Source organism: Gopherus evgoodei, chromosome 1 (assembly GCF_007399415.2).
Source record: "Gopherus evgoodei ecotype Sinaloan lineage chromosome 1, rGopEvg1_v1.p, whole genome shotgun sequence".
Lineage (NCBI taxonomy): Eukaryota > Metazoa > Chordata > Testudines > Testudinidae > Gopherus > Gopherus evgoodei.
In genome coordinates this window covers 98,683,144-98,698,370 of record NC_044322.1, presented here as the reverse complement: position 1 = coordinate 98,698,370, position 15,227 = coordinate 98,683,144, and the positions used below count along the sequence as shown (strand labels likewise).

Below are 15,227 nucleotides of genomic sequence, written 5' to 3'. Positions count from 1 at the left end.
TCCCTCCCCTGGCCTGGCTCTATCACCTCCCAGCCAGTGCCCTGGCCTGCAGCTCCCTCTCTCCTGGTCTTTCTCGATCACCTCCCAGCCAGGGCCCTGGCCTTCAGCTCCCCCTCCCCTGGCCTGGGTCTGTCACCTCCCAGCCAGTGCCCTGACCTGCAGCTCCCCCTCTCCTGGCCTGGGTCTGTCACCTCCCAGCCAGTGCCCTGGCCTGCAGCTCCCTCTCCCCTGGCCTGGGTCTGTCACCTCCCAGCCAGTGCCCTGACCTGCAGCTCCCCCTCCCCTGACCTGGCTCTATCACCTCCCAGTCAGTGCCCTGGTCTACAGCTCCCCCTCCCCTGGCCTGGCTCTATCACCTCCCAGCCAGCGCCCAGGCCCTGCACTTTACCATCCCCTGCCAGCTCACCACCTACAGCTTCCCAAGCTTCTGGACTGGCTCTGTCACCCCAGGCACCTCCCGGCCCGGGCCCTGCAGCACGAGGGGCTGTGTCACTGGCAAGTTTCTGTGTCCCTTCATCTGCCCATGGCCAGGCTCTTTCCCTCCACTCGCTCCCTCTGTCAGTGGCTCGGAGATCGCTGTGGTTTTCTCGCCTCCCTCCCTAAGCAGATCGGGCTTGATCCCTCCTCGGCTGCCTGCAGAACAGCAGCCCCGGCACCTGCAGCTTCTTTCCGCGCGCACCGGGGCTTGTTCTGCCGCGATTCCAGCCCCGGGCTCCAGCCGCTGCCCGTGTCTCCGGGCGAGGGGATCGGGGAGCGCCTGCGCCCAGCCCGGCTTGTGCCCTGGTTTAACCAGGCGGGTTCGTTGCTTTGCGGCCCAGGCCGACCCCAAGCCCGGAGAAGTGGCCCGAGCCGCGGGGCTGCCGCCGACGAGCCCGGCCCCCAGGAGGGTTTGGGGAGGAGCCAGAGGCAGCCCCGGTGCAGAGCGCGGAGCCCCGCGGCTGCACCGAGCCGGGGCTGGGCCCTAGGAGCGGCGCCCCAGCGCCACCCGGGTCAGCAGCTCCCGGGCTGGGCCCGGCGCTCCGGGAGCAGCCGGGTTATTTCCCCCCGGCCTGGCCAAGGATCGCAGCGCAGCGGCTGGGGGCTGATCCGGCTCCGGGGGCCTTTGGGCTCCCTGGTCCCGGCAGGGTCGCGGGGGGGGCAGCGTGTCCCCAGCAGGGAACCGCCCCTGGGGCTGCTCCCGCTTCCGGCCTGCAGCGCCCCAGATCCCCCCGGCCGGGCCTGGCGCGCCCCTGCCCTGCTCGGGCCGGATCGCAAGGAGCGGACTGGGCTGGGTCTGGCATTTCCGCCTCTGGCCGCTGCTCCGGCCCGGCCCTTTCCAGTCACCGGTTCAGGCGCCCCCTCCCAGGCACGGGCTGGGGGCTGAAGCGATCGGAGCCGCTCCCCGGCTGGGCTTTGCACCGCCCCGAGACAGGCGCTCAAACACCAACACCACATTAAAAACATGTTTCTAGCGGGGGGGGGGGAGAAGCTTTCCAGTCCTAGGGAAGGAAAAAGCAGCGCTGCCCGCCGGCTCCAGCAGTAAACGGGCGATGGAGGCGGTGAAAAATGAATCTAAAAACAACTGTTTTCTATTTACAAATTTAAATAAACAGAACAGCCTTCCCCGCCGTGTTTGTCTAAGTGCAGCAGCATTGCTGCTGTGTAGGTCATGAAAAGGGTGGTGCATAGTTTAAAACTTCCCATTCTGGTAATTTCTTAAAGAACAGTCGTTCATGGTCCGAACACAAAGGCTCATGATTTAATGAGGAACAGAAACAAAATCTCTGATTGTTGGTGTTTCAAACTTCATTGGAGTCCTCTGGCAACCACAAGTTGATCCTCTGCAGCTTCAATACCCTTTAGCCGTCGATATAAGAGTACATGCTGAATAGAGAACAATGGCTGGTTGTTATGTTTATTTACCCTTACTACAAGCTGGGTTAACCTCTTCAAAACAGCTTTGCTAAGCCCGTTAACCACACGGCCCATATGACCTGTAGCAGTATCTCTAATGTGATGCAAATCTGACTCGAGACCGTATGCACAAGTTCTGCTGCACTGTGTCTTCGAAAACTCAACACGTTTATTGCCGTCCAACCTATCCCGTTCTGTACGTTTCCAGGAGGAAATGGTCTGAATAGCAACCACTTAAAAAAAAAGAAATCAGGACTCTCGCATGATGGTACATTCGTTTTTTAATGACTCTTGTACATTTATAGGAGACGGAGAAGCCCACACAGATATTAAATGATTTTCATAACAATTTCAACTATTTAATAAAAACAAGAAGTCCAGTGGTACCTTAAATATAATTAATTAATTATCTTTAAGGTGTCACCTATTTAATAACTATGCATGAGTTTGCCCTTCGAAAGAGGACTTTTACTCTGCCACAGATATTATGGGGGGGGGGGTGAGAAGGGGGAAGCCCAGACAAAACAGAAGCATTTGCCCTGATTTTTGTTTCATTTGTTATTTTAGAAAAGCTTGTTTTCATCCCAGCCCAGATGTTGCTGCTATCCCCAGTGAAGTCATAAGCCTGTCTTGGTAATCGTTATTGTGATGTCATACACCCAGCAATATGACTTCACTTCAGATCCAGGAGGAGAAGCACATTGGGCTGCACTGGAGCAAGCACTAATTTAAATCATACATAGCCGTGGTAATTAGCAAGTCTGGCAAGAAAAATTATGTCAGATCTGCAGAAATGTAAATGAAGTTCTGCTTAACTCTGATGTATTTACATTTTCCCAAAGTCGTTCTTTAAAACTGCTTCTCTGCCCACATGGTGAGAGCTTCATTTAACAGATCATTTTTTCCCGATGGCTGTGGCAAGCGTAACAATGTTCTGTGCCTGCTTCAGTAATGGCATGTCTATCATACTCCCATGGAAAGTAAAGGCTCCCTGGAAAACAGAAAATACAAACTTCATGAAAGAACCTGTAAAATGATAGGTTATTTTGGTCTTTGTTTTTTTACATCCATCTGTAAAACAAGGAACATTAGATCCCACATGAATCAAACTGATTCTTCTTGTATAACCTTCAGAAAGAGCCAAACTAAAGGAAAGGGGGTGGGGGAGGAGAGGTGGGGAGTTCAATGTTAAAAGGAGGAGGAAAAAAACCACACTTGATCACACTGTGCGGGAAAGATCGTGTGTATTTAACTCCCAATCTGAAAAACAGGCAGAGAGCAGAAATGATCCACATAGTGCGACAGGTGAATTTTAGGGCATGCTGCCCTTTAGCACAATCAATATGTACTGACATGGGAAAATAGCCCTTACTAGCTCTAAAAGAAGTGGAAGCTTGGTACAAGAAGATAAACTAACAGCACAGGATTGGGAGCCTTTTATAGAAGAGCTCAGACCATCCTCACTCATCACACAAAAGTGAGCTGGAACAGCTAAGGGCCTTAGTCTGCATTCAGCAAGGCTCCAGATTAGATGATTCCTAACTAATTACAGCATCATACTAGTAATTCTTTCTCCCGCTATGACAAATAGTGATACCAACACCGAGTCCCCTTCACTCTTCATTTCACAAAGTGCAATGTAACAATACTGTGCTCACGTATCACGTTTTTCCATAAGTAGAACACAGAGCTAGTTACAAGTGTGGAGAGGCATGATTACCCTTTGGGAAAACTGAAACAGAGGTCCTGGCCCCTAGACTTTTTGGGGGAAATCTCTTCCAGTTAGAGCTCCACAGGGAAGACCCTTAGTTTTCAGGGCCTCGTGCTGCCATTCCAGAGCTGCTGGCATTGCTCCTTTCTCTTCTTCCTCCTTCCCATATGGCTAGCAGATTATGTCCATGTTCAGAGAATGGATTTCTAACCATGTGGAGCATGCTGTATTTGACTATTGTGCACTACCGGGGAATTTACCAGACTGTGTTCTGCACAGGATTGACCAAGAGTGTCTGAGCAGTGACTATCCCAGAGTCCGAGCAGATTTTTGAGTAACTTTTCATTTTTATCAGTACTTAGCTCCTTACACTTAGTGTTAATATGAGATGAACAAGCTGTAGTTACATCTCAACTAAAAGAAACCTTGTATTAAAGAGCCTCCAACCTGACCCCACCCCAATTTTGGATGTTTTAATCTCTTTTTCATTTTATAAAGCCATCAATAAATTCTAACACTTTGTGATGAAGAAATAGGATTTTGAAGCTAAAAAGCTTTGCAGCAAGACAGCCCCAAGTGATATTGCAAGACTCCTGCTTCCTGCATTTGTCAAAGGCACTTCTGACATTTTTTTTGGTACACAGACAAAACAAGCTAGCAGGATTATTATTTCTACCTTTTACAATGGCCAAAAGTGAGCTGGGCATTTCACACAACAAATTAAAGGCCGTAGCCTCTTCCCCGAAAATCTTGCATATAAAGGTTCTGGTCCTGCGTTGTGCAGTGGGCGGCGGGTGTGTGTTGCTGCTGCATGCACTTGGAGCCCCACTGAAATTAATACAGGACCATGAACTCATTTTAGATTTGACTAATGAGAGCAACACCAGGGAGGGGATAGAGTGAGGAAAGACATTTCTGTCTGGTTGTGTTTGGGGGAGGCCAGGGGAGCTGAGAGTGAAACAAACTAATGCTTATTATTTTCTAGATACAATATACAGACTAATAATGAAAACTGAGAAATCCAGCAAGTCAAATGATAACATCTAGCATTTTCCAAAAATGATTATGGAAATGCGTTGGTCCAGTGGATCCTAGCCTTGTACCTTTAACTCATTCAAGCAATACTGAATTAAATATCTCATCAAATTAGGGCATAACACAGCAAAATTTCATCCTTGGACACAGTCACTTCTATAGTTTATTATCATTCTATAAGCTGACAACTAATTTTTGAACGATTAGTCCAATTATTTTATTCTATTCAGGGTTTCATATCCTGTACATTATCCTGGAATTTTAGCAGGATTTGGTGAATAATGGGTTGATGGGTTGACATCATCATTCAAATCAAGCAGAAATTCAGATGAAAAATGCTTCAAAAATGTCTACAAATTACTTAGAACTCTGTAGGCCTTATGTAAATAATAAATAATCTTCCTATTAACAATATTGCAATCATTTACAGCTTCATTATTAGCTATTTTAAAAAGAACATACTTAGATAACCATAACTTAGGTTTGTCAAATGTTGAAAGCAAGAATTAGAAATGAAGCAAACATTTTAAGATTTATAGTTTATTATTAACTACTTGTTCAGCTTTTTGTTAACTGAAAGCTTATCTTACAACGGTATCTATTTTGCTATAGGGAGTCAGTTTAATAATAGTTTGGAAAAAAGTCAGTGTTCCAAAGATTAATTCACATGTAGCGTAACAGTGATAACTGGATTTATCTTGTGTGTTCTTTTAGAAGAGACCAATTTAGTAAACAGCACACTTGCCCTGTTATCACTAAAATAATAGGTTAGAAGTTTAAAGAGGAAAACAAGAAAATAGCCCAGATGCACATGAAAAACAGGACGACAGCTTTCGGTGGGCTGTCCTCTCAATGTGCATAGGTAACTTTGATACATAGCAAACAGAATTCTACACATACATCCAGAGGAAAATTTCTGTTTTTCCTACACGAAGCGGGAGCAGAAGCAAGCTGATTTCTTTGTTTATTCACTCTGAGGTTTAATTCCTTCCTGCTAATTTGCAATAGTGAGCTAAAATCCAGAAAAAACAACCAGTTTGAATATACTCTATTCACTGTAGCTCTTTCCACCTCCAGTTTTCTGCAGACCGGCAATACCAGTAATTATGGTATTACCGTACATTAGCCTTTCTAATTCCACTAGATGGAATTTGCCTTTTTTTTTAAAGTCCTTTTATTTCCCTTCATATTAAGATAAAGACAACAAGATTTTTTTTTTTTTATAAAAACCATTGACTTCAGAGAAGTTACACTAGGGATACATTTAGTCCCAGAGCTGAATCGTCTAACTGGCAAACATTCCTAATAAGCTCACATTTCTAGCCTGTACTTCATTTTCTAGTTGTAAAATGCTCTATCAGAATGCAATTCTTAATCAAAATTTTAGCAAGAATTGAAATATCCTTAAATGACTGGTGACAAATGAGGCTTCAGATTGCTCATGTTCTGTGATACATTCCACACCCTCAACAGAGCCAGAATAAGCCATTTAGTCTTTCTCCAGTATCTGGGTGAAATAAGTTTATATTTTTTAGCATAAATATATTCCAAAAGGTCACTTGGTGATAGTGTTCGGGAAACCTTTAAGGTTTGGAGATTCAGTGTAGATGTCTCTTGGAATGTGACCATTTATCCTTCTTTTCCCCTTCAATAGCCTTTGGAGTCCTCACTTTCTCTGCATCCCTCTGATAGCATCCCCAAGTCCCTTACTCACTCTCTTTCCATAAGCCTCTGTCCTCTCCTTTCCTGCAACCCTGTGCTTGCTATAGTTGTGTGATGGGTTACAACCACAGGCTTTTTGAGGAGTGGTTGGGTCACTGGGAGCCTAAGAACTATTATATAGTTTTGTTTAAACAATTCATACAGATGAGACGCCAGTTCTAGGCACAAGGAACTCAAGCTGTATGGTGACTTTCTCTGGAGATTTCAGGCATTTTTTTCATATTCAGTGCACACAGTCTGAAAAATTCAGGGCCTAATTCTCCTCTCATACCTGTGAAGATAATGGAGTTACAGTGGGTAAAACTGATCAGAGAGGAGAACCAGGCCTTCAGGTGCATGCTTAAAAAATGCATACCTGTCCTGCACATCTCTTGTATTTTGTTATGGACAGAACTACAGCCATGTTGGGCAGGCTTATGACTGCTATTTCATCCCTGGTGAGCATGGTGATTTATAGATGGATAAGTCAAGGTCCCTAGCCTGAAAGGATTACAATGCAAGGGCCAGACTACACGTTTTAACACTGCCCTGAATGCAACGATTGCAACCATTGGGGTTTTACATGGGCTGTGTGAGAAGAGGGAGAAGGATGAAGTGACTCCTTCCTCTTACTGAACACCCAAGCAAGGGCCAGTCACAATGTCGCCCTGCATATGTTCAGAATTCTGGCACTTATCACAGCAGGGACCTTGGACTCTCCACAAGATCACAGAAACTAGGGTCTAAAAAAGTGAGCCCAACTGCAGGTAAGGCAAACACGTGATACAATTTCAGTTCCAGTGTGCAGAGAAAGTCTATTGTTTTCTTTCAGGATGTAAATCATCCTCTCTCTCCTTTTTCCTATTTCTAAGCAGCTAACAGACATTTTCTGCTTGCTTTCACAAGCGCGGCAGCTTTTCTGTTTCCACACTTGTGCAATCTTCCTAGTTTTTATTGTTCTCCCTTAGTCCCTGTTTATAGATTTCCTCTTTTTCCTATACATTTTCCATTGGAAATACACTAAAACGTTCACCTTCCCTCTCTGAAATTAACTGCCATGCCTTTACTGATGCAAAGGTCAAAACTGGTGATGTTACACTTCCATTTTATCTATCAGAAAATGTCCCAGCACGGATGGTGCTGTTTTGGCACTACACCCAACACATGCCTGATACAACACTGTCATTTGCCGATTGGCCATGCCATGTACTAGACTTGCTCACATCACCACTCTTCTCGGCTCACTTGGAAGAGCCTGTATGCAGTGTAGAGAAGTGCTGTGAAACATAGTTTGGTCAGCTCCAAAGCCTTTTGTGTGTGGAGCTAGGGAAGCAAAGATGCCGGCAGGTCTGACACGAGATTTTCCAACTGGAAAGCTGGGAATGCAACACAGACTATTCCTGCTCCCAGCATCAGAACTGGTGTCTGAGTCAGAACTGGTTGGTGGTGTGCTACGTTTCTGTCAATCACAGAAAATCACCGACTCCCCATTCAGGCACTTTAGCTAGGCTGATTTAAGGCCTGAACCCCTCAGGTGCTGAGAGCCAGCTGCAAAGTGCAGGGCATCCTCAATTCTTATTGACTTCCATGGTATTTGAGGACATTAATGTCTCCTTGGATTGGGCTCTCTGTAAAACGGCTCACTTCCTTGACTCACTCCCACTCCTTCGTCTCCTTTTCCTCAGCTCTACCTGCTCTAGAACCTGGGATTCATTCCAGAATTTCCTGATTATCCAAACTTCACTTTTGGAGAGTTGATGTGATTCTTTTATCAGAAAGGATATTTAATAACATCCGTGGAAAGCAGAAAGTGTCTAAAGCTTCAGTAAAGTAGTTCCCAGAATATTTCCCATAAATCTTACACTAGAATAGGGGGAAGGAAAATAACAAAAAACCAAGACAAAACAGAAAAGGAGGGTCATGCTCATTCTGCCAAGGTCAGATCATGAATGACTGTGAAACGATGAAAGCACCATGATCTGCACATCATAAACGAATATTCTATTTCTTTCCAGAGTATTTAAACATGGGTATATTTTACAGGATTATCCAAAAGTCTTGTGGCCAGACGTAGGAGAAATGTGGTTGGCTACAGATTTTAGGTAGGGTCATATGACCTTTTCAGACTTTCTTTTACTATGTCCATTTCAAACAATACAGCATATATTCCATTTTCATTACCAAAACCTCTCATTAGAGTAACAACATTTTTAATGTTCTCAAGGTGTGTTGTTACAAAGAATGGGACCCGATTTGCACTCAGCAGCTTCTACCACATCAAAGCTGCAGGAGCTCCTCATCCTGCCTGTGTTGACCAGCTGTCAAAGCAGATCTTGGAGGAGGGGTAGCATGTGTTCCCCTTCCCAAAGGTGGAGTCTCTGACTCTGCTCAGCCTGAGTGCCATATGTGGCATTCAGGCTCTGGGAAATGTCAGGGAGCAGAGCATAGGCAGCTCTTCCTTGATGTCCCACTCACGGGGAATGGAAATGGTTTGTCCCTAACAGACTAACAGCTGGGGAAAGACTGCATGGCCTTCCACGTCTCAAAGATATTTCCCTTGCTGACAGGTCTATAACAGAACTCAGACAGAGAGAGAAGAGGAACAACTTGGCTACTCCCCTCTCTCCCTGCCTACTGGAGCTGCACAGAGGTTGACCTAATTGTTAAGTCCTCTGCAGCTCCAGCTGTAGGGGGGATGGACAAGGTTATTGATACATACAGGGCTGCGTGGGTGGGAACAGGGAGATTATTTAGGTGGCGTCCCTGTCTCCTGAGAAGCTCCACAACTCATGTCTGCAAAGCAGGTATATCCCCCTCCTCACATCCTTATACCTCAGGCCAGCGTTCCTCGACTGCAGTAGGAATAGCTTATGCTACAGAGCCTGTTTGAGCTTATGTGCCCCATCCCACTCTGTAAACTGGGCCTACATTTGGGCTCAATGAATTTATAGTGAAATTTTATATTCTCTCAAATAGATAAAATGTTTTAAAAAACAACAGTAATTTATGTGTCAAGTGTGCAGGGGCGAGTGGGATCCTAGTGGATCTACAACACTAGCCCAAAGTGACTTGGAGGATGGAGTGCAGGTTACGCTCAGCAGGTACCAAGAGGAAAGAAAGCTGGAAAGGAATTTTTAAAAAGAGACCAGTTCTCAGAGGAGACCAACAAAAATGACAAGGTTTGGAACATAAGGCCTGTGAAAAAAAGAATTGAGCATGGTGAGTCTAAAATAATCCAGAGACAAGAGAGACAGACTACGAATAGGCAGAGGGATATTATAAAGAGGACAGAGAGCAATTTATTCTCCTACTTGCTGTCAAAACAAAAAGGAACAAAATGTTTGCAGCAGGGGGACAATTTAAATGACACTTTAGGAAAAACTAATGGAATAAAGTGTCAAGATGCAGTGGAGTTGCCATTGGAGATATTCAGGACTAAATTTTACAACACATCAGTTTGACATAAGTTTGGGTTTCTGTTTGCTCTTATCAGGACAGAGGACCCATCTCATTATGCCATTCATGAAGACATAGGCCTGAGTTGATATCAGTGGTTTCTAAAAAAGAATAATGTACAATTGGCAGACAATTCTACAGGCAGTCTAGAGGGACACTATGACCGTCTGTGGTTCTTGAACACTGGTACAGTGGCTTCTGGATATTCTGTCCCAACATGATGTCATCCTCAAAGGTTTCCCTAACGTGTGACAAATGAAATATATGGAGCAGCATAAAGAGATCCAGTATTGGCTCATTGCATTCCAAGACTAAAAGATTTCCTGATAGAAGACTTTAGTGTTTTGATCTTGGGAAAGTGAAGGTTTTCACAATAGCATCTAAAAAGTTTCACCCTATGGAAAACTTTGGTTTGGTAAATAGCTTGGTAAATTCAGATTTCCACCTCACGGAAACATCATGTAAAGTTTCTTACTGTCATACATACTCTTATTTTTTGCATGTTAGTTTGACTGGACTCAGAGTGGATTGCCATTCTGTTGAGAGCAAATCTATATCTGGAGGGGACAAAAATCCTCTATGGTTCAGTTTCAATCAATTTAGCTTCTTGAGATCCTAGCGCAACTTTGGAAAATAACTGTGAGTTGGACCTATTTCTGTCATGCAAAATAAAACCAGTCAGGGAGATACTGGGTCTGGTAATCAATGCTTACCTTAAGGAGGATGTTAAAATGCCACCTTCCATCAAACAAGTCTTCATTAGACCTCTGCTCAAGAAATCCTATCTTGGACTTTGACCTTGTTAATTATTCCTGGCCTCTAAACTGCTGTTTTTACAAGGTTAATGAGAAGGTAATGCAGGACAGTTCTCATATAATCTGGAGTCTTCAGGTTTCCTTGATCCCTCTCAAACAACTGGGGTACGGTACAGAGACTACAATGGACTTGGTGGCCTTTCTTAGTGATGGTATCCACGCTGACTCCTTTAAATATGCCAGCAATCTTTGATATAATTGACCGTAATGTTTTGTTGACTTGACTATGGTAGGGATGGACAGGATTGCATGCGAGTGGTTCCATTCCCCTCCTTCTTTTTTTTTCCCCAGAAAGATCCCAGAAGGTGATATTGTTGCACAATTGCTCATGCACACTGAGACCTCTCATACGGTATGTGGTGTTCTAAAGAGGTTTATAATTCTCTTGTTCTACATGTACCCCTGATAAGATAATGAAACAATTTGGGCAAAATGATTTAGTTGAGGTTGGTCTTATTTGAGCAGGGGGTTGGACTAGATGACTCCTTAGGTCTCTTCAAACCCTAATCTTCTATGATTCTAAGACTATCAGTATGCAGACAACTTGCAGCTCTGTGTGTCTTTCTTTTAACCCAGATAGTGTGGTATTTTATTTCCTTGTACCTAAATGAGACAAGAGATTGAGGCTTGGAAGAATGTGATTTGTGACTAATACTCCCTGATCTCTGAGGGCATATGTGAGGTGGCCAGTAGTTCTTTTTTTCATCTGCATTTAATCTTTTCATGATCATCCATGCCTTTGTGACCACCCATCTGGATTACTATAATGCAATCGATATGAGGGACGCTACTGAAAACCACTCTCAAGCTACAGCAAGTACAGAACATGGAGATCTGCTTTCCTAAGCTGTAGCAAGCATATTTACACATCAGCTCCAAATATTGTACGGGCTTTCTCTCTGGTTACAAATGAAATTCAAGTTGTTTCTATTGATCATCAAAGTCCTAAATTGTGTTTTGGGAACCAGCTTCCTGAAAAACTGCCTTTTCCACTATCTACTGTCTTGATCACTAATCAGCAGATGAGCTCTGGCTAATGGTCTCTAGGTTTGATGTCCTCTTTGTCTCTTCTGTAAGGTATTTTGTGCAAAGGCTTCAATCCCAATGGAGTTCAGGGATAGGTCTTTGACCTAAACCTGGCTTCTGGCCTGTCTAGTTGGGAAAAAATTGCTCTGTACCACATGGAAAAATCTATCCACATGCAATAGAAAACAAAATAATAATTTTTGTTTGTGTGTGTAAACAGCATGGTCTGGGCCACCATGTCAGAGATGTCAACTCTTTCAGGAATACCCTGCTATGAACCAGGTCAAGTGGGACCCAGGTATGGGGCATTACTGGGCCCTGCTGAGTAAGGTCTTGGCATAAGGATAGAAGGAGTCTTATATGAACTCCACACACCAAGACCACCTTGGCTAGTTCAGAGTAACCAGGATGAAAGCAGTTTTGTGACCTTCAGTTTTCTTTAGGACCCTCCAATCCGTGGAAGAGAAGAAAATTGCAAGCCAGGGGAAAGTTCCAAGAAATGCTGCCTAAAGGGGAACACCTGGTACTGCATTTTGTTGGAAATGGGTATATAATGGGGACTCCCCAATTCTTGCTAAAAGGCTTCTGCCTTTAGGACAATTCTTCTAGAATACTCTTTTCTTGCTTTAGCCAGTCTGCTGTACAGTAAGGTGGAACCAATGTGGCCTAAGTAAGAGGATGATGACCTCTACTCTGATGAACAAAAAAAAAAAAGGAGCAGATTTCCCTAGCAGCGTTGTTTTTCATGGTCTAAGTACACAAGTACTGCTGAGCAGATGGACTTTATGAAGATGTGCTTCCCTGGGATTAGCCTTCTGAACACTAAGAAGGTTAATTTCTCTCTCTCTTTGGGCTTGTGTGTTAGCTCCTCACCCTGACAGGCTCACATCTGAGGCAATACGTAGTTTGTCTAGGACCTGGAGTGTTCATCGTCTTCTCCCATTATTCATTATGAGACCCAGTAAATTGAACAAAGCTCCCATACTGCTTGGGTAACCCAGTCCAGAGACTGTGTGAGAGTAAACCTGTTGTTGAAATAAGTAATTATGTAAGATCCTTTCAATGGAGGGCTGACTGTGAACACTCTCAGGCAGACTAAATGCAGAAGTGCTGAACTGGAAATATCAGCAAGCCAACGCAAACCTTGTGTACTTCTGATGGGAAGGAAAGTAGGTGATGTGTAAGCAGGCATTGTCAAGTCTGGGAAATATTCCTGATCAATTGCTAGCTGAAAGATTCCATTTTAATCCTCTGAGGTTTTATTAAATTGTTCACCCACTTCCAAATCCTAAAATAAAGAAGTCTGATATCTCCTTCTCTGAGGCCACAAAGAATGTGGAATAAATCCATCAAAATCTGTTTGCTTGGGCCTGGGAACACTGTTCCCAACCCTGAAAACTGTTACACAGTTTACAGAGAAAGGAAAGGAAGACCATTGTTCAGAGGAGGGGAAGAAGCAGGAGAATATTAAGAGGACACCCACAGGAGACTATGGAAAAAAACCCAGGAGTTCAAAAAAATAATTTCCCACTGGAATTAAGCAAAACTTCTTAGGCAAAGTCCATCGAGGGAAAAAGTTTACTGTCTGAAACCTCTGCTCTTCTACTTAGGGGCTCAGGAGAATGGCTTGGGTTTACTTCCAGGTACAGAAACAAAAGAAACAGGCACCCTTTTTCCCAAAAACTTGAACTAGGCTTATGCTTGTCAGGGAACCTCCTGACTACAAACAGGTAACATTTTCCTATGGAAAAGGATTTAAGCTTAGTTTCAAAGAAGTCAACATTCAAAGTTTAAATTTATTGCCTGACAGGTCAGGTAGGGTTGAATCCAGGTTTTCTTCCAAAAACCCGTTTTCAAAGGGAAAAGCTATCATAACGAGGTGGGACAAGGCCCCCACCCCTTTTCACTGATCAATCACTACAGCTTAATAAGTCACTAAGGACTGGTTGATGATGTTTTGGAAAGCCTGAGATTGTCCTGGTCAATATCTTTCAGTTTATAACAAGATGAAGTTTCCTGTTCCCCTCTTCCCAGCGGAGTATTTACAAATGAACCCCCCCAATCCAAATCTATCCAGGATTATTGGGTAGTTTCTTTTCTTTACTCCTTTCTGGGAAGGCAGGAACTGGCAGCTATCAAATAACTAATCTGGATGCACAAGATATTCAGAATACACAGGTGCTAGAAACAGTGAGGCACTCAAATAGAATATTTCTAGAGACAGACTCCCTTTTCTTATCCAAAGTATCCTTTAAACTGATGTGGGTACGTCTATGGTACAATTAAAAACCCATGACTGACCCGTGCCAGCTGACTCAGGCTAAGGGGCTCTTTAACTGCAGCGTAGACTTTGGGCCTGGGCTGCAGCTTGTATTAGCCTCCCTGTGCATTAGCCCCAGGGCTTCAGTGACAGGAGGGAAAAGGATCAAGATCCACAGAGGGCCTGCTTGGGGGGTGGGTGGGAGGGGAAGCAAATCATTTGTATGAGCTCCCAGCACTCTCATGAGCTTCTGCAGATCTGAACTGCAAAACAGGCAAAGAGCCTTTCTGTCTCACATCTACCCCAACTGGCACAACTGTGCGCAGGATTGGTCGTACCAGTGTGGAGTCAACATATGTAGGAATAACAAGTGAATGTGCCCCTTCCCACTACATAACAGAGGTTCACGATTTTCCCCCAAATATTTTCTATGGGAGGAAATCCACCAGTTGTGCTATAGCACACTGCTTTGATCTCTCTTCTGAATAACACAGCTACATAAGAGACCTTTCTTAATCCTATTGACTATATTTTATGTGAAAAATGCACACCCCTGAGCGACACAGTTAAATCGACCTGACCCTTGGTTTAGATAGTGAGGGGTTGACTGGAGGCCTTACTACCGCCTCACGGGGAGGTGGTGTACCTACGCCAGGGGGAGAATCCCTCCCATCGGCTTAGAGAGTGTCTTCACTGAAGCGCTCCAGCAGCCCTGCTGCAGCATTGTAAGGATAGACAAGCCCAGAATGAAGGAAGAGCTTGGGGGCCGTGTCTCCTGACTAGAGACAAACACACACACACTGGCACAGGGGCTAAGAAGCCAGCTCCTAGAACAACAGCCTCTTGGGAAGGCAATGGGAGCCAGATGCTACAGACAGACAGAATCCTTACTGAAGGCTGAATCCCACTCCCACTGCAATCAGGGGAAAGACACTCACTGATCTCAAGAGGAGTTGGAGCACTCCCAAGTACAAGTCCTAGCATGCAGATTGTTTCCAAGATACAGTAGCCTGGGTTCAGACTTTCCTAAACAAAGACGGTTATGACAGGGTCTTTGTGAGCAATTCCCTTGCAGACCAGATACTGTGTAAATAAAAGGATTCCAGGAAGAACCATAAAAGCTACTGCATAGTTTGCCAAATCACTTGAGTTCACTTATCATTCAGATGCCAAAGGCCTCCTAAGACTATTATCCATACATGGCACTATATATATCATTCTTTCAGCTTAGCCCTGTGGAGCCTAAAACACTCACCCAAAGTTACAGTTTTGAATTGTGAATTACTAATCCTAACTTTAAAGTATACTTCATTTCCATGTGACTTTTGAG

The 15,227-nt window shown here is 44.4% G+C and overlaps 1 protein-coding gene across 1 annotated transcript in view; it reads right to left on the bottom strand.

Annotated features, from left to right (window-relative positions):
- Positions 1–2,156: 2,156 nt before the first annotated feature.
- The window catches only part of CLYBL (citrate lyase beta like), a 249,200-nt gene continuing 236,129 nt past the window's right edge, over positions 2,157–15,227 (bottom strand). The window contains exon 8 of the mRNA XM_030568032.1: positions 2,157–2,884. Coding sequence (XP_030423892.1) covers positions 2,789–2,884 — 96 coding nt within the window. The 3' untranslated portion in view covers positions 2,157–2,788. The remainder of the gene's footprint in view (positions 2,885–15,227) is intronic.